The sequence below is a fragment of the Pelodiscus sinensis genome, chromosome 13, assembly GCF_052426305.1.
Source record: "Pelodiscus sinensis isolate ZL-2025 chromosome 13, ASM5242630v1, whole genome shotgun sequence".
Classification (NCBI taxonomy): domain Eukaryota; kingdom Metazoa; phylum Chordata; order Testudines; family Trionychidae; genus Pelodiscus; species Pelodiscus sinensis.
In genome coordinates this window covers 46,961,587-46,978,772 of record NC_143064.1, presented here as the reverse complement: position 1 = coordinate 46,978,772, position 17,186 = coordinate 46,961,587, and the positions used below count along the sequence as shown (strand labels likewise).

General features: G+C 63.8%; 1 protein-coding gene across 2 annotated transcripts in view; it reads right to left on the bottom strand.

Moving 5' to 3' along the window:
• Window positions 1-1,500: 1,500 nt before the first annotated feature.
• KLF8 (KLF transcription factor 8) overlaps window positions 1,501-17,186 on the bottom strand; it is a 69,116-nt gene continuing 53,430 nt past the window's right edge. For both annotated transcript variants that reach the window (XM_075896668.2, XM_075896667.2), the window contains exons 2-5: window positions 10,045-10,594; window positions 7,407-7,509; window positions 6,834-6,970; window positions 1,501-3,827 (exon numbers count right to left, since the gene is read on the bottom strand). In XM_075896668.2, the coding sequence (XP_075752783.1) occupies window positions 3,646-3,827; window positions 6,834-6,970; window positions 7,407-7,509; window positions 10,045-10,594 (972 nt within the window). In that variant the 3' untranslated portion in view covers window positions 1,501-3,645. The remainder of the gene's footprint in view (window positions 3,828-6,833; window positions 6,971-7,406; window positions 7,510-10,044; window positions 10,595-17,186) is intronic.

Genomic DNA, 17,186 nt, shown 5'->3' with positions numbered 1-17,186 from the left:
GACCCCCCCCCCAAAAAGTCGCCTGACTTGAAACCAATTGCACAACAGTCTAAACCAGTGTTTCTTAAACATAAGACCAAGGAACACCCCCTTTTTTTTTTTAAATGAGGAACACCAAGGATTTTTTGCTGAGCAGCAAAAAGAGTTGGTGGGGAAAAAGCATCAGGGGGAAGTTAGAGGGGAAAAAAGTCACCTGCCCCCTTAAGGGCAGCCATTTTGAATTCTGTTTGCCACACACCGGTGTGCCACGGAACACGGTTTAAGAAACACTGGTTTAAACCCACCACGAGTGTCTACACAGCAATCCAAGCCCCACAGCTGGCTTGGGCTCGTGGAGGTCAGCCTAGGCACAAGGGCTGCAGAGACCCCACGAGGGGGGTGGACTCTGGGGCCACAGGTTCAAATGACAGTGCAGACACCCCCACAGGGCCAAAACCCGGGCTGGTGTAAAATGGTCAGTGACCTACTGACATCCATTGAACCATGCCCAGTGTCTAGCTGCGAAGCTGGGCCCAGAATGTCCAAGGTATTTAGGTGCCTAACACCCACTGATTTTATAGAAGTAAAGCACCTAAAGACAGTAGAGGATGTCAGGCCCTGGGCTGTCGGCACCAATTGTCAGATTCTGAGCACGCCCAACGCAACTGAAGTCAATGGGAGCGGTGGGGTGGACCTGGGGATAACCAGGAGCCTGATTTTCAGAGTATTTCAGTTGTCATAGTGTAGACGAGGCAGCGAGACCTCTGGCCGTTTGTCCTGGCAGGCTGCTCGCCACGGAATCCAGCTGGTTAGTCGTTTAAGGAGAGGAGGGTGGAACAGAGCCGACTCGGGCATCAATGATCTATCAGAGATGGTCTAGACAGTGCTGGGTCCTGCCGTGAGGGGAGGGGCCTGGACTTCATGACCTCTCACAGTCCCTTCCAGTTCTAGTGTTCTAGGATTCCTTCTTTCCAGCCACACATTAGAGCTGCTCGCAATTTTTTTTGTATCCCCCAATTTTTTGCATGTCCAAACTGTTCTGGAAAATGTTCGTTAATGTTTTAATGGAAAGGGATCATTTTTCTTTTCACATTTTTCCTTCTTTTGTCCCCCATCTCCAGCTCCCCACCAGCAGTTTTCAGTAAAAAAAAAAAAAAAAAAAAAAAAAAAAAAAAAATATATATATGGGGGAAAAATGTGTTTGTGGAAAAAGAAAAAAAAAAAATCGAGGGGCAAGGGTAAGGACGAGGTTCATTTTGAGCCTGGCAAAAAGAACTGTTCCAACACTGACACAATCAGCTGTGGTAATAACATTGCCTTTCCGTCCCATGCTCGGAGATGGGGTTAAGTAGCCAAGGCAATTTGAAGTGTCCCATTTTTTCCTCAATTGTTTGAACCTGCACACTTCTCTCTGTCTCCACCTTGCCAACCCAGGAGGTCAGTTTCACTTCTGCTTGCGGTCGGTTTCACTTCTGGCTCTATTTTCAAATGCCTACTTCCAAATTTCAAATAGAAATGCTATTTTCATTAGAATTGTATTGCTAAAACCCCTTCTATTGCTCTTAAGTTTTGTAAAAAGCCTTTTTCTATTGGGGGAGTAGGGGGAAGAGAGGCTGAAATTTGGATCCAACACTGTGCTGAGAACTTCGCCATCAAGGGAAGATCATGCCGAGAGCCAAGGATTTGTTTTACTGGATTTGCGATGGTCTTTTTTCCCCCTCCCCTCCCAGCAACCAAAAGACAAAAACCCTCTTTTTAAAAGCAAGACACACCAACAAAATGCATCTACTTTCCATATTATTCCCATGTAGAAAAACGTCAAACAGTTTTGTACAAATATCTCACAGCTCCAGATTTTAAAATGTCACGGTAAAAACCCCCACACAGCGCCTGCCCTGCTCAGACAGAGGAGAGCAAAAGTTCCGAGTGACGGCTCCTGCCTGCCTCGCTGCCTTATCGTGCAAGGTTACACGCGTGTGCGCCTGTGTGTTTTGCATCGATGCTCCGGAAACAGCAAATTGAGAAATTAAAACCAACACACACAACCTGTCTGCTTCTCAGGTGTCGTCTGAGTATTGCCAACCCCACGCCTTCAGCAATCAAGAGAAACCCCCCTTTCTCCCTCAAAATTCATGAGACCGATTTAAAAAAATATGAGATTTACACAAAACGCAATGCTGCAGGGAGCATTTTTCTCCGGGAGCAGCCATGTCCCAGGTTTGCGTCACAACCGGGCAGGTGAGAAACTTTGCTTTTCAATGAAAGGCCAGGTTCCCACCCGCGCCAGGCTCCGCAGCTTTAAGGAAAACCCCAATACGGCAAGCGGTGGCCACGCCGAGTTAAAAAGGGGCGCGGGGGCTGGGGTAGTCCGGGCAGATTGGTGCCCCAGGTAGGGGAGCACTGGCGTGCGGCTGAAATGTTGGCTTCCCCATGGGGCGGCCAGCTGCCCAGTGATTAAACTGGAATTTCGAACTCCAGCTCTCGAACCTCCCCCAAAACCACCGCTGTGGGGCAGGCGCTAACTGGGCTGGCCTGGGAGACGAAGGGGAAACCGTCCTAGGCCTGAGCAGCGCCAAACGGGACTAGCCAGTCTCTCCCTTTCCGCACACGCACAGAACTGGGGGGCAGGCACACGTCATCCCAGCCTCTCCCCACCTCAAATCCACCAGGGAGGAAGGCGCAGACACAAAAAGGAGCATCGGGAAACGTGGCCGGTTCTTAGCCCCGCCCCTGCAGAAAGGATGGGGGAAAACCAATTCTTGAAACCCAAAGAACCCCTGTGCACGGACGTGTGTATTTCCAGCCCCATGGTCACCCCATCGCACCTCCCCCCCACCCCGATCAAGTCCAGAACGGCCCAGTACAGAGCCCCATGAGTCCAGGCAGGGCAGGGCCCGGCCACTGCTGACCTGACGCGCAACGGACGATGCTCCTAGAGTCCGTGTCCAGGCTGCAAGGTTTAAATTAGAAACGCTTCGACTGTCCTATGGCCCTGCAGCACTGGCATAATGCAGGGTCCCCAGCCCACCCCCCCAAAATCAGATAAAATCACAGTTCCGTGTTCCGCAAAATTTTCCCTTTTCTTTGTCCGCAGGCCCGCCCCCCTCAAGCGACCGGGTCTTCACCGAACGAGGCCGCCTGCCCGCCCACGAAAGGGCGCGCTCCCGCCGGGCCGGGCAGGCTCTCCGCTGCCAGCCGGGCCTCAGGGGGAGGCTCCGGGACCATACACAGGAGGGGCGGTGCCAGCGTCTCCAGAACATATTGCAGCACCCCGTCGGGAGGCCCGGCCGGCCCCCAATCCTGCTCTCGGCGGCGGCAGCGAAGCCGCCCGGCCAGGCTGAGTCGCTCTCCGGGGCCAGGCCGGCGCTGGGTCACCTGAGCCCGGCGGGGAGGCGATGTGCAAAAAGCCCAAAGCCGGGGAGGAGCTGGGTTCCACGTGGAGGACTCCGGGGGCGGTCCAGGAAGGGGGGGCGGCGGGAGGGAGCAGGGCCTCGCGTTCCAGCCCTCGTGTGCGTGGGTGGGGGCTGCGTTCTCAGGTGTGGGCAGCCACAGGTGCCGAGCGAGCGTCCAGCCTGCGGCCAGGCTGAATCAAGCTGGGGACGGGGGCCTCCCGTCTCTGCCGTGGCCAACAGCGCGGGGCGGAGCCGGCGGCCGCCCCTCCCCCCCTCACATCATGATGTGCCGCCGGCGGTGCAGGGCCAGGTGGTCCGAGCGGGAGAAGCTGCGGTCGCAGTCTGAGCAGCGAAAGGGCTTGATGCCCGTGTGCTTGCGGAAATGCCGGGTGAGCTCGTCGGAGCGGGCGAATTTCCAGGTGCAGCCTTCCCAGGTGCATTTGTAGGGCTTCTCTCCTGCACGGGGAGCAAGGGGACAGCTCAGTGCCGGGCACACATCCACCTGCTCCGTATGGTGCAGCCCCCCGCCCTCGGCCAAAACCAGGCAGCCTCTCTTAGGTGCATTACGGTACCGCGAAGACCAGGCATCAGAGCGGCACCTACAAGCCTTAGCCAAGATCAGATACTAAGGCCTTTTGGGGTTACCATAATGCTCATAAGAAGCGATAATGCCAGATCTCAGTTAATTATTAGGTGCATTATGGTAGCACCCACCAGCATTTACCCCGCTCAAGGCCCCATCCTTGCACGGTCAACTGGTGAGGACCCAGATCTGGCCTCTTCTCCCCCCAAGACACACCAGGCTAGGCTGCTCTCTCCTGGAGCAGGGCAGTACAAGCCCCCAAGCCTGCTGTGTGCATAAGGGACAGACCTTTCACCAGAACTTCCCTTCTCCGGCGTGTTAAGTAGGCGTGGTACAAGGGGGGAACCCACCACCCCAAAGAGCTTCCACCAGCAAGAGCAGCACTGCCCCTCGGGAATGCCCCTGGGCCAGTGTTGCCAGCACCTCCTGCTGTCCCTTTGCCAGCTGGAGTCTAAGCTGGAAGAGGTTTCTGGGGTGCCGGGGGTTCGGTAAGGACTTGGGCAATCTCTGGCCTGAAGATGGCTGGCATTACAGAGAGGGGGCGGAGCTTCAGCAAGATGGGGCGGGGGCTACAGGAGTTGCTAGGATGCGGCAGGGGCTGCTAGGCTCCTGGCCTGGGTTGCTAGGATACCTGCGTGGGTGGGGTTGCTGGGATGCTGCGAGGCGGGGGGGGGCCGAGATGGGAGCAATGGGGTGTCAGTTAAATGCGTCTCAGCGGCAGGATTACGCTCAGGCTGCACAAGCGGTTCTGGGCCTTGGCGCGTTCCCAGCCCCTCTCCCGGGGTTCGGGAGCAGGTGCAGAGAAATGGCGATTGCCGATGGTTTTAGGGGGCACGTTTGTTTTCTCTCCCCCCCCCCCCCGCCAGGCTTGTGCTATTGGGGCAAAGCTGCTCCCAGGCGGGGGGGAGGGGGATGACAAAGAAAGAGTCCCAAGGCAGGCTTTTGGCTCGCCCCGAACAGGTCAAAGCACGCTGTGTGAGAAAGCGATCGACAGGCATCAGAACCCCTGCTCGCTCTCCTTCCTCTATGCCACAGCTCCCCCTGCCGGCTGTAGGAGCGCTACAGTCGCCCCCCCCCCCCCCGTGGGTCCAGTCCCATCATGGCTAGCACTGGATGCTTGCAGAAGTCTCATTAAAAGATGGAGAAAGTCCAGCACTAGGCTAGGGATGTGGCACTCAGTTTCAATTCCCTGCTCTGCTACCGACTTCCTGCAAGTCCATGGGCAAGTCACTTAGCTGCCCCATGCCTCAGTTCCCCCAATCTGTGCAAAGGGGAGTACGGCCCTGCCCTGCTGCACTCGAGGGCTGAACAGATGGGGAGCTGGTCAGAGGCTGCGTGGATTGGGATCAGGGAAAACCCAAACCAGACAGGATGGAGGGGGGCAAACCCAGCCTCAGCCTGACAGACGGGATGGGGCGAGTTTCCAACCTTTGGCAGCTTCACCTGATTTGCATGGAGTAACAGCACCACCTAGTGGCCAACTGCGTACTGTACTTCCCGATGGCTGGCTACAGGAAAGGGTCTTCCATCCCTGAGCCTCCAGGATTACCAGACCCTGGGCCCGCTCCTGGCCTCAGCTACACCCCCAAAACCCCATTCAGAGTCTGGGGACCCCCTGATCCTACTGTACACCTTATGCGGTGGGGGAGGAGGGAGAAGGGTGCCTGGGCTTTCCTGTGGGCTGGGCTCAGCTGCTGGGCTTGGGGGGTGCTGCGCTGAGATCCAGGCGAGGAGGACCAGCCCCCCTGATTTCTGCAAGCCAGCGAGAAGTGTAGTGAACGCCTTCATCCCGGGCCCATCCCGCCACAGAGGGGAGGGAGAAAGCACAACACCACCGGCAGCACGGACCCCAGCCCTGTGCATTACGGCCTCGCCGGGCAGCCAGGAGGGACAGCGCTGCATCCTTTTCAGTGCACACCACGTGTGTGTGGGGGGGAGGGGTTCTATGCAGATGTGTGCACACGTGGGGGTGTGCACGTGGGGGGGGGACAAACGCACCCCATGAAGCAGAGCAGGGACCAGCATGGGAGAGTCGCTCACAATCAGCACAAATCAATCCCTGCGGTGTGAGATGCCGGGTGTCCCAGCTAGCTGAGTGCAGCAGCTCCGTGGGGAGCCCCGGTACCCGCACACAGACTCCTCCCGCCCCCAGGGCACACGGATCCGCTCTGCCCGCCCCCGGCTCTGCTGGCCACATTCAACCCAACTGAAGGCATCTGCAAGCCACCGGGGAGACGCCTGCCCCCTGGTGGTGCTTCCAAGAATGACACCACGCAAGCCGAGCGCGCCATTAACCCCGACGCTGGCAGCTAGCTACCCCCCGGCGCAGCAGGGAGGAGACCGCACAAGGCTCACGGCTTCCCAAGCTGCTGGGGCATTCGGGCTTTTCCGGGGCAGGGGATGGCCCTGCCCCCACTGAGCCAGGCTTGTGGGGAGGCTGGAAGCCACAGTGGAGAGGGGTTCCCAGGGACCCCTGCCAGGGCCCAGGAACAGCGCCCGCCCCTGGGCATCTCTGGGAGAGCTGAGGGGTCTCAGCTGTGCAGGGCCTGCAGCTGGAGCACTGGCACACCAAGCAGGGCTGCTGGCTTTCAACGGAGACAGCCTTGCTCCCAAGTGCTCACTAGCCATTGGAGTTGTACGTCCAAGCTGGCCTGAAGGCACGGCCCCCTGCCTGCTCTGGGGGGCAGGGAACCCCAGCCTGCCGGACACTGCCACTCACAGCTAGCCGGCAGCTGACTCAGGGTAGGCCGGGCAGGGCAAGAAAGGCCATGGGAAGTGATGGACCTGGGGGGAGAAGAGATGGATCCCCTGGGAGGGGACGACCGACCTCTGGGAGGCCCCCAGCCGAGTGGCAGGACAGCCCTGGGGCCCGGCCCTACCTGTATGTATCCTCCGGTGGGCTTTGAGGTGGGAGCTCTTCGTGTACACCTTGTTGCAGCCCTCGAAGTCACACTGGTGAATCCGCCTCTTCTTCAAGTCGGGGGACTCGGCCCGCGGCACCCGGGCCACCGGCGACCTGCGTGAGGGGGACGCAGCGTCAGACCCTGCTGGGCTTCTGAGGGACCCACCTGCCCCCCTGGCCTGGCCTAGAGCCTTGGACAGGCTAGGCCCGCCCCACAGCAACCCCACGGCTGGCCAGACCCCACCCCTGCCATGGGCTGCCCCATGCCACGGGCCCAGGGTCATTTATGAAGCAGCTCTGTGCAGCCTCGGTGTGGGGGAGGGGAGAGCGGTGCCTGGTGTCACCAAGGGCAGACGTGGCATTACAATGGCTGCGACCCCAGGGGCACCCCAGTCGCTGCTGCCGCAGGGTCCTGGCAGAGGAAGGGCCGGGCCAACAGGCAAACTCCCTCTGGTCCCCAGGCCTGTGCTTTGCAGGCACCAATCCCACCGCTGCCACCAGGAAGTAGCCCCATTCCAGCCACGCCCAGGCAGCCGGCAGCAGCACTCACTCCCTCTGCAGGTCCTGGAAGGGCGCGGAGCTGCTCTCTGTGACGCTGTCCTCGCTGTCGCTGTTCATCTCCAGGGGGTACATGGAGCTGGGGTCGATTTTTACTGGGGCGGAAAGAGACATGTTGGATTATAGAACCGAGACAGATCCAGAGTCCTGTCCCCTAGCTCTGCCAGGGATCAAAGCCCCTGCTCCCCCCGCCAGCCCACAAGGCCCAGCCCTTGGGCTGCAAGGACGGCTCACCTCCCCCCACCCAGAGCTGCCACAGCACTGGCCCCCTCTGCCCCCCTGCACCGGAGCCCTGAGCCCAGCTCTCCCGCCCCAGGCCAGCTGTAGGAGATGCGCCAGCAGCACCGGGCATGGTGGGGAGGTGGCCAGAGGCACTGGGTGTCGGTGAGGCCACCAGAAAGCTCCCCGCCCCCGCTCCTGGCTCACTTCAGCAACCCCCCGCCCCCGCGTCCACACGTGGCCCTGGCCAGAGGGAACCAGCCAGGCCTCCGGCAGGAAGTGCCTGGGAGTTCTCCGCTGGCCGGATGGAGGCAGGAAGCGCTGGGAGTGGAGGAGCCAGTCTAACTGGAACCAGAGCAGCCCTGGGGCCAGCTGGGAGGGGAGGTCAAGACCCCGCCCTGCAACCAGGGGGAAGGCAGCCTGCCAGCCCCACCCCCGCTCCCTAGGGTGGAGGGCAGACAGACAGGCCCCTCCCCAGCCACTGACCGCAGAGCCAAGCGGCTCCCGGCCCTGCCCCCCAGCCAGGACTCCCGGCCCTGCCCTGCCCCCTGGGCGGGGTGGCAAAGAGAGGCTGAGCCGAGGGGTGGGGTGCAACACAAGAACTGAACATATGGGGTGGAGGAGGAGGGGCCGGCCAGGCAGTTGGGGGGCCTGGACCCCCCCTCCCCCGCACCTAGAAACCACCCAGCGCCTACCAGTGCTGAGCAGCCAGTTGGGAATCAACCCCTACAAACTAGCCCAAAGGGGGGGGCTCTGTCAGTCCCACCCCTCCCCAGCCTCTGCGAGGACTCAAACTCCTCCAGCACACAGAGCTGGGGGCCCCCCCCCGGGCTTCCCCCACCCTCCCGGCACACACACAGAGCTGGGGTCCCCCCAGCCCTCCCCCCCCCCGGGCTTCCCCCACCCTCCCGGCACACACACAGAGCTGGCCCCTCCACACACACACACACACACACACACACACACACACACACACAGAGCTGGGGGCCCCCCAGCCCTCCCAGCACCCGCACAAACAGGGCTAGGGTGTCCCCCCCGGGCTCCCCCAACCCTCCCGGCACACACACAGAGCTGGCCCCTCCACACACACACACACACACACACACACACACACACACACACACACAGACACGCACACGCACACGCACACGCACACGCACACACACACAGAGCTGGCGCACACACACACACACACACACACACACAGAGCTGGCCCCTGCGCGTGCACACGCACACGCACACAGCTGCGCCCCCCCCCCCCAGCACCAGGCCCAGCCCCCCTCCCCCAGCACCGAGAACTGGGAGGGACCCAGCACCCCGCCCAGTCCCACCCCAGCACGCACAGAGCTGGGACCCCGTCCAGCCCCACAGAGCTGGGAAACTCCCTTCCTCCAGCTCCAGCTGGAACCCTTCCCCTGCCCCCAGGAGAGCCATCCCCTGCCCCCACCAGACTCAGCCCCGCCCAGTGGCCCTGAACACTCGTCTGGGCTCCCAGGGCCCAGCTGGAGACGCTGGGGGCCCCCAAACACTGAGGCTACCAGAGTCAGGGCCACCTGGGAGGGGGACTGCAAACCCGCCCCGCTCCTGCAGCTGGGCCCCCCGCCCCTCCCACCACTCAGCGCTCTGCCCAGCCCCCCCCAGCACACGTGGCACTTCCTGGGGGGTGACTGAGCGCCGGGCGGGACACCCAGGCAGGGGCGGAGAGCCACAGGCCCCCCTCGCTTGTCGGATCTGACCTGGGAGCCCGGGGGGGAAGGGACGGCCAGCCAGACGCTACTCCAGCCGGCCCCGGGGTCAGGGCAGCATCAGGCCCCCGTGGGCGACGTGGGCCCACCGGACGCCTGCCCGCTGCAGCAGGGCTGGCACGCCGGCCGCCTCCCACGCCCAGACAGACGGGCTCCAGCACGCTCCGGGAGCGGAGCCAACGGGACCGCCGAAGCCCTGGCTGAGGGCACCAGCCTTGGAGAACGGTACCCGATGGACAGACAGCTCTGCCATGGAACGGTGTCAGCAGGGGGGCAGGGAAACCCCCCCCCATCCCCCGACAGGAAGGGCCCCACCTCCAGGAGCCCAGTCTCCATGAGCAGTTCTGGGGTCCCTCCAGAGCTCGGCTAATGCTCCTCAGATCCCAGCTTCAACCTGCAAGTCGGCCCCTGGCCTGCGCCCCCTGTAAGCAGAGCGCCTGGCCTCCCAGGCGAGGCTCGAACGCTGCCCAGCTGATTAGCAGGGCCCCTGCAGCCTGTGTTCCTAGGTGGTGCACATCCACACACCACATTTATTCCGCACATCAGTGGGAAAAACCCATTAGCAGGAACCCAGTGGCTGCCCTCCCCACGCGTCCCTGCGCCCGCCCCTCCAATCCCGACCCCAGGCTCCCCCAAGCCGCCGTCCCCGGGGAAGCGAGCCCTTACCGGATCCGGCGTTCTTGCCGTCGCCCCCAATGAGGGGCACGGTGATGGCGGCGGTGACCCCGTCCGTGGGCATGGCGGTGTAGACCACGGGCAGGGACTGCACCACCACGGGGATGGTCTGCAGGTTGCCCATCTTGCTGGGCAGGTTGACCGAGGGGATGGTGTGGATGACGTGCAGGATCTGCTGGCCCCCGCTGCCCTGCGTGGAGGCCAGGATGGAGCCGGGGGAGAGCACGGCGGGGATGGCGGAGGAGGAGCCCAGCCCGGTGGGCGACATGGAGACGGCGGGGGCCTGGATGGGCGGGGCCACCAGCATGGGCGAGGACCGCACGACGGAGGGCAGGAGGGCGGAGGGCTGCAGCGAGGCCTTGGCCTTGTTCAGCGACAGGTCCACGGGCTCCGCCTGGGGCTGGTTGCAGTCGCTGGCCAGCAGCTCCTCGGGGGGCTCCGTCTTGATGTCGCTCAGCAGCACCGGGGGCTCGATGGAGCTGTCCTCCAGCAGCGAGGAGGCCATCTTGGGCAGCACCTTACTCGGGACGGAGCCGGCAGCCTGGGAGAGACACGAGGGGCGACCGTGAGGGGACCGGGGCGCGGACCCAGTGATGCCCGCGTACGGCACGTCCCAAGCCCTCCACTGGGGGGCGCTGCAGCAAGGGAAGGACGTTCCACTGCCCCCTACTGCACACGTGGGGAAACGGCCTCACTCAGCAGATCTAGGAACTGAACCCAGAGCCCCAGGCCACTGCTCCACCCATTAGGCCACGCCGCCCAGCCCCGCAGAGCAGAGCCAAGAAATGCATCCCAGCTCCACTGCTAGCCAGTGACACACCCACGAGCGTGAGGGGACGCCGAGGTAGCTGGATCCAAGTCACTTCGCTAGCATCTCAGTGACAGGGAAACCGAGGCACAAGTCCCTCCCCACAGGTCAGAGTGATGCCCTGGCAAAGCTGGGATCCCAGCCCTGTGCTCAAAGCAGGCTGTGGGCATCCCACCGCTCAGTGCCATACGGGATGCAGATGCCGGAGCTGTTCACCGTGCCAGGCGGCGCATTAACCCTGGTGTGCCCCGCAGGTTAGCAGCACCCGCCACCCACAGCGTATGTGACTGCCTCGGAAAGGCGGCAAGGGACACAGCGGCGCTCACGGGGGAAGCCTGAGAAATCCCGATTCGGGCACTAACGCTCCCTGCGGTTGATTGTTTAACAGGAAAGACTCGCCCCTCGCCAGTTCCATGGACCCGGCCACCAGCGTCCCCTGCCACTCGGGCAGGCACCCGGGAGGGATTCAAATGCTTCCCAGCTGACTAACAGAGCGCCCAGAGACGGCAGTGTGGTTTCTACGGGTGGTGCACATCTCCACACGCCTTGGGGTACATAAAATTTATTCTGCACATGGGTGGAAAAAGTTAGCAGGAACCTGCCTGTCTGGAGTCACCTCAGCCAGGGCATGGGATCTGCGCATGCCAGGAAGAGGGTGGGGGAAGGAATTTGGGTCATGGGAGGAGCCGTTTGGAGCACGGGGACCTGGAGCCCCGCGGCTGGAGCAGCCACACAGAGCCACTGGCGGGCTGAGAGGCTCATGCCCTGACTCTGATCCTCTCCCGCTGCTTCAGAGCCGGGGGGGGGCTTGCTCAAGTCCCCAACAACCTCCCCCAGGTGCCACTTTACCAAGCTTCCTGGGGCGGGTAGAGCAAGGAGCAGTGGGGAGGGATGAGCCAGAGCCCTGCCCCCCCAGAGTCTCCACCCCCCAGTGCAGCCTGACTCCCTGGCGGTGCTGCTGCCGGGCATGGGGCAGGCTCCCTAGGGTCCAGCAGGAGACTGCCACCACAGGCTCCTCGGCCCTCCCCGTGGGGCACAGACCTGCCCCTCGCTGGGTTTTCAGCCAGGCTGCCTGAACAGGCCAGCGGCCGCGCTGCGCCCCCTGCCAAGAGCAGCCACGAGGTCCCTAAGCAGGCGCAGTTATTCTCGCGGTGAAAACATCCCACGGCCAGGGGTCACCAAGAGCGAAAGGAGACACCCGCCTGCTCACCAGAGCTCACCCCTCTGGGAGGAGTCACCCCCCAGGCCATCTCTGGTCGTTACCCGTTCGTCAGAGGCCGTGCATAGAACCGGCAAGTTCAGTCTGTTCTTGGCTCTTAGCCGCACAGAGCAGCAAAAGGCTGGGGATCTGCATTCATGTCCCCCTAGAGCATGGGTTTCCAAACTGGGGGTGTGCCGAAATTCTAGGGGGGCACGAGACCACCCAGACCCTCCCCCCATCAAGTTTTGCTGCTATTTGGGGGGAGGAGGGGGGAGAGAAGAGGAAGAGTTTTTTGAAAATCAAAAAGGGGGCGTGATGCCGAGAAGTTTGGGACCCACTGCCCTAGAGATTTCCCAGGAAAAGCCACTTCACACAGACACGGTCCCCAAAAGCCATTTGGGCCTGCCACAAAGGTCAGCAGCACCCTTGGACCATCCGGGCCCAGAACAAAGTTAACCTTTGCACTTGAGAGCAGCCCCCCAGATACTGAAAGTGAACCCTCCGAGGGTTTGCCAAGGAAATTCCCATGTGCGTCACCGCCTCTCCTCCCACAGGGCCCCACTGTACGCACGCCGCAAATGCAGCCACTTCTGGGGTGGAGAGTGGTGGCCCACAAGAACGCAGCACAAGGCGAGGAGAGAGGGCAGGAGTGCGTTCCCTTGGGATGGGCACTGCACGCCTTGTGCCACGAGCAGGCAGAAGAGGCTGCTGAGCTATTTAACAAAGGGGGCAGGAAAAGGGCGATTTTCTATTCCCCCGCAAGCCGCGCCCTGCGACCCGCGAGGCGTACCGGCCGAGCGCAACGTGGGCTCCTGCCCAGGAGCAGGGATCTGCCGTGCAGGGCAGCCAGCAGCCGCTCTGCTGCCGACAAGCTTGTTGCTATTCCCGTTTGCCTGCAAGCCAGGGCCGTGGCCTGCGTTCTCGGCCGCCTTGTGCCTGACCCGCCCCGCGCTGCTCCCGGCTCGCCCCACGCCAGAGAGGAGCGCCTGGTCCCAGGCCGGGGGGCAAGACGGTCATCTCCTGCCATGCCACGTGGACAGGCAGCCCCCGGGGAGGCCAGGGAGTGACGGGGGAACACCTGGGGAGCAGAGAGGCTCAGGAACCAGATGCCACGTCTGGCCGGAGCATTTCTGCACCCACCCCAGCTGGGCCACAGCGGCAGGCCACGTGCGGAGAAGGATCGGCAGATCCTAACCGCTGCTGCGGGGGAGGGTTGGACTCCAGCTCCCTTCAAGGACGGGGGGGTGGAGGATCTCATGCTAGGGGGCTCTCCTGAGCCCCACTGGCCTGGCGCCCAGGCCTGCTGCTTTCTGTCCAGATAGAAAACAGGGTGTAAAATCATAGGCCGTGTGCTGCCAACCCTGCCCATCCGCGCTGAGCTTCTCGGGAGTGATCCCTTACAGCAAGAGGCCACACGCCGCCCCCTACCCTGCCCCACGGCCGCAGGTACATATGGCTGCAGCCAGCCAAAGAGCCACAAGGGGGCACCCTTCCAGCTTCCTGCCTTCCCCAGTACAGCACCCCCAGATCAGGCTGCAGAGCCCGAAGGTGCCAGGGCAGCCTGTCAGGAGAGCAGGCACACACGCAGTGTCCCAAACAAGCTGCCACCCCACAGGCCTGGGCTCCGGCACCCAGCCCCCCACCTCGAGGAGCCCCGCTGCTCCCCTTCCCACCAGCATGGGAGAGGCAGGTGGGTGCTACCCGCTGGTTGGTACAGGGGGGCTTGGAGGCAAGGCTCCTGGGTCTGATCCCTGCCTGAGTTGTGGGGTGACTCCCTCCATGCCTCAGTTTCCCCACCTGTGAAACAGGGCTGGTGACACTCAACGGCCTTGGCAGGAGGCGGCGCAAGGTTTAAGGAATATTTGGGAAACGCTCAAGGCCCTGGGCTGGAAAGGCAGGTCGGCCGGCTTCCCCACAATCTTCTTCCATGAGTCCTTGCGTGGTGACAAGAACCTGGCCCTGTCACTGGAAGATGGAGCTTTCTATAGGCACTCCCTGGCGAACGCCGACACGCCCCAGCTGCCTTTTCCACACAGGGAAACTGAGGCACAGAGCAGCAACTCCTGGCCCCGCCCCATTGCTGCCCAGTCCTGTTCAGCGAGTGGGTCGGCAGAGGGGCATTCAGTACATCCACTCTACGGACAGACAGATGGACGCCACCACCCCCCCCAAAAAAACCCTCCCTCCTGCTTGCTGGCTCTTCCAGCAGCTCTCCTCCCCCTCCCCCCGCCCTTGGGGCCAGGCTGAATGGCAGCAGAAGAACCTGGGAGGGGCCATGAACAGCTCAGGGCTGGGGGGGGAGGGGGGGGTGTCCCAGCAGCTTGCCAGCGGCCCTGGGATTTTATGCCGCAGAGGAAAGATCTCGGAGCATTAAACAATCGGCCCAAAGCTGCCCCCGTGCCCGGCCCGAGCCGTCAGCCTGCATCAGGGAGGAGCCGGCCTGGCTTGGCCTGTCCCCACGCTGGGCTCTGGACGCCAGTGCTGCCCCCCATGGGCCTTCCCATTCGCTTCGGAAGGAGCGGCCCTCCCCCTCCCCAGGCCTGGCCATGCCCCCTGGCCGAGCACAGCCCGGGACCAGCCCTGGCAGGGCAGGGGGTCGTGTTCTCCACTTGCCCGGGCGCCTGGGCCCTGTCTCCAAGCCAGAGAACCCAGCTGCCCCCTTGCGAGGGGCCAGACCGCAGCCAGCCAGCCTGGCGAGTAGGACGGTGCCAGCCGGGCCCCAGCCTGGTCCTCGCCGGGGCCTTTCTGTGCCATGAGCGTGGCTGGCACCCGGCGTCCCCCAGCACCTGGGCAAGGAGAGGGGGCATCTCTTAGGAGCCTCCGCCATCACCCCCTTATTATCCCAGGCCGACACGTCTCCCCCACGCCCGCTCTCCCCTGCCCCTCCAGCCCCACCCATCTCACCCCTGCCCGGGCTCCCCACATGGCTGCCCATCCACCACCCGCTCCCCACACCTTGCTCTCTGCTTGAGCTGGACCAGCCGGCCGTGGGTGTAGGTGCAGTCCGGGCCCCAAGCAGGGGGCTGGGCCAGCCTGCAGAGTGGCTTGGCAGGGTCAGGGACAGGGCCACCCCGGGGCTTCACGGCAGGACGGGAGCCCTGTGGGGCAGCCCCAAGCCAGGGCTGGGCAGGCACCTTTGGGGGTCTGCAGCCAGCCAGCCTCAGCGGCTCTGCCAGCCCTGGGCATGGTGCTCCGGCGCAGGGGAGCTCCTGCCTGCCATGCCTCTGCTGGGGGGGGCATCGAGGGAAGGAACAGCCCCCCCCTTGCCCCTGCGCCCCTCCAGGGCTTGGAACGGGCCTGGGCTGCCATGAGAACTAGACCCGCCTGCGCCTCGCGCCAGCTCACGGGGCCGCGGTTCACCCCCTGCAAACGGCTGCAGATCGCCAGGGCGGATACCAGCCTGCCACGCCCCCGGCCTGGGGCTCCCCCATGGGCTGTGGGCAGGTCCCCCTCCCTGTGCCAGGAACGCAGCCCCGAGGGTTGCAGGCAGTTAGGGCTCCGAGCTCAGCGCCCCCCCAGTCTGAGGTTCCTGGGACCATTCTGCCTGCTTGCACAGCAGCCTCGGCTGTGCGGCCCGAGCCCCGACAGACCGGGGGGGCCACCCGCTTCTGATGGGGCAGCGGTCCAGGGCTTGGCGGGCGCCCGCAGTTGGCTGCACCCCAGAGGCAGAGGGGGAGCGCTCTGGGTCGCCCTGCACGGAGCCTGCGGGACGCTTCCCCATGTCTGGCCACATGGCGCCGCAGCGAGGGGGGACCAGTGCTCCGGCGAGGCCCCTCTTCCACTCCTGGGAGGGGGCACCCGGCTTGCCCCTCCCAGGGGAGCTATCCCCTCCCTGCTCGCTAGGGGGCACCCAGACCCCTTCCCCCACCAGCCTGGGGGGAGGGGCAGTGGGCACTGTGCACCAGGGATACCCACTGCCCAGCGCAACGGGGCACGCCTGCGGGGCACTGGCCTCGGGCACAGCGCGTCCCGCAAGGGGGCGGCCGTGTCCCAGGGATGGAGGGGGCTGCAGCCAGGAGCCCGGGGCAGCAGCAGGGCTCAGTGGCAGCAGCAGCTGGCACACCTGGCCCGGCGCCCAGAAGCGCCGGCGGCTGCCGCCCAGGTGGGGGGAGGAGCAGGAAGCACACCAGCCACTCACACGCTTGTGCAAGGGCCACATGCATGGCCGGGAGGGGAGCCCCCCCCGATCCCAACGAGGGGGGCCCCCACTGGGAGGACAGCCTCCCGTCACTCAGCCCTGACCCAGCCCTGGGGTGTCGCCTGCGTGACCCACCCTCCCCCAGCCCCGGGAGCGAGGCCCCGGCCTGGAGGTGCAGTGTGCGGGGCGGCTCCGGTACGCGGCCTGGCCACGGCCCAAGGCGCTGCAGCCGGCCTGGTGACAAAACAAATCCTGCCCTTGGCAGGCAAGCTGGGGCGGGCCCGGCTCTCCCTGCCTGTGCGGAGCCACCCACACAGAGATCCTGTTGAGAGCCCGCCCGGCTGCCTGCCTGCCTCCCCCGCCCTCTGGCAGGCACGTTAGCCCCACCGGCCACGTGCAGCCCCTGGCCACTCGGCTCCGGGCGCCAGACAGACCAGGGATTAGCTGCGCTCGGCAGGCCTGCCCCCCCGGCTTGGAGCCGCCCACCCCCTAGTCTGCAGCCTGGCTGATCCAGCCCCCAGAGCCCGGCCCACTCCCTGGAGATTTATGGCCTCCGTCAGCCACCCCTCTGGTCCCTTCCCATCTGCTCCACACACCCAGGCCCCTGCAGCCAGATTTCCCTTTGATCCGGCCCCCGGCCCGCCCCAGGCCTTTTATCTCCGGGCCAGCCCTGCCTCTCCTGTCAGTCCCATGCGGCCAGGATGCAGGTGCCTGACAAAACCATCCACCAGGCCTTTCGCTTCACACCCTGCTTCCAAGCCAGACACCAGGGCCGGATCCCACAGAGCCCGTCCCCGGGCCCCCCTTAACTCCTTCCTGCCCGTGCATCACTGGGCAAGCTGCGCTCTGCCCCACCAGCTGGTCTCTGAGCAGAGAGAACAGACAAGCCGGGCCCCAGCGTGGAAGCAGGCTGCCGTGGTCCGTCAGGCATTACTGCTCCGGGCCCCCAGGGACTGCATCCTGCCCACGCAGGCCAACCGGCTGTG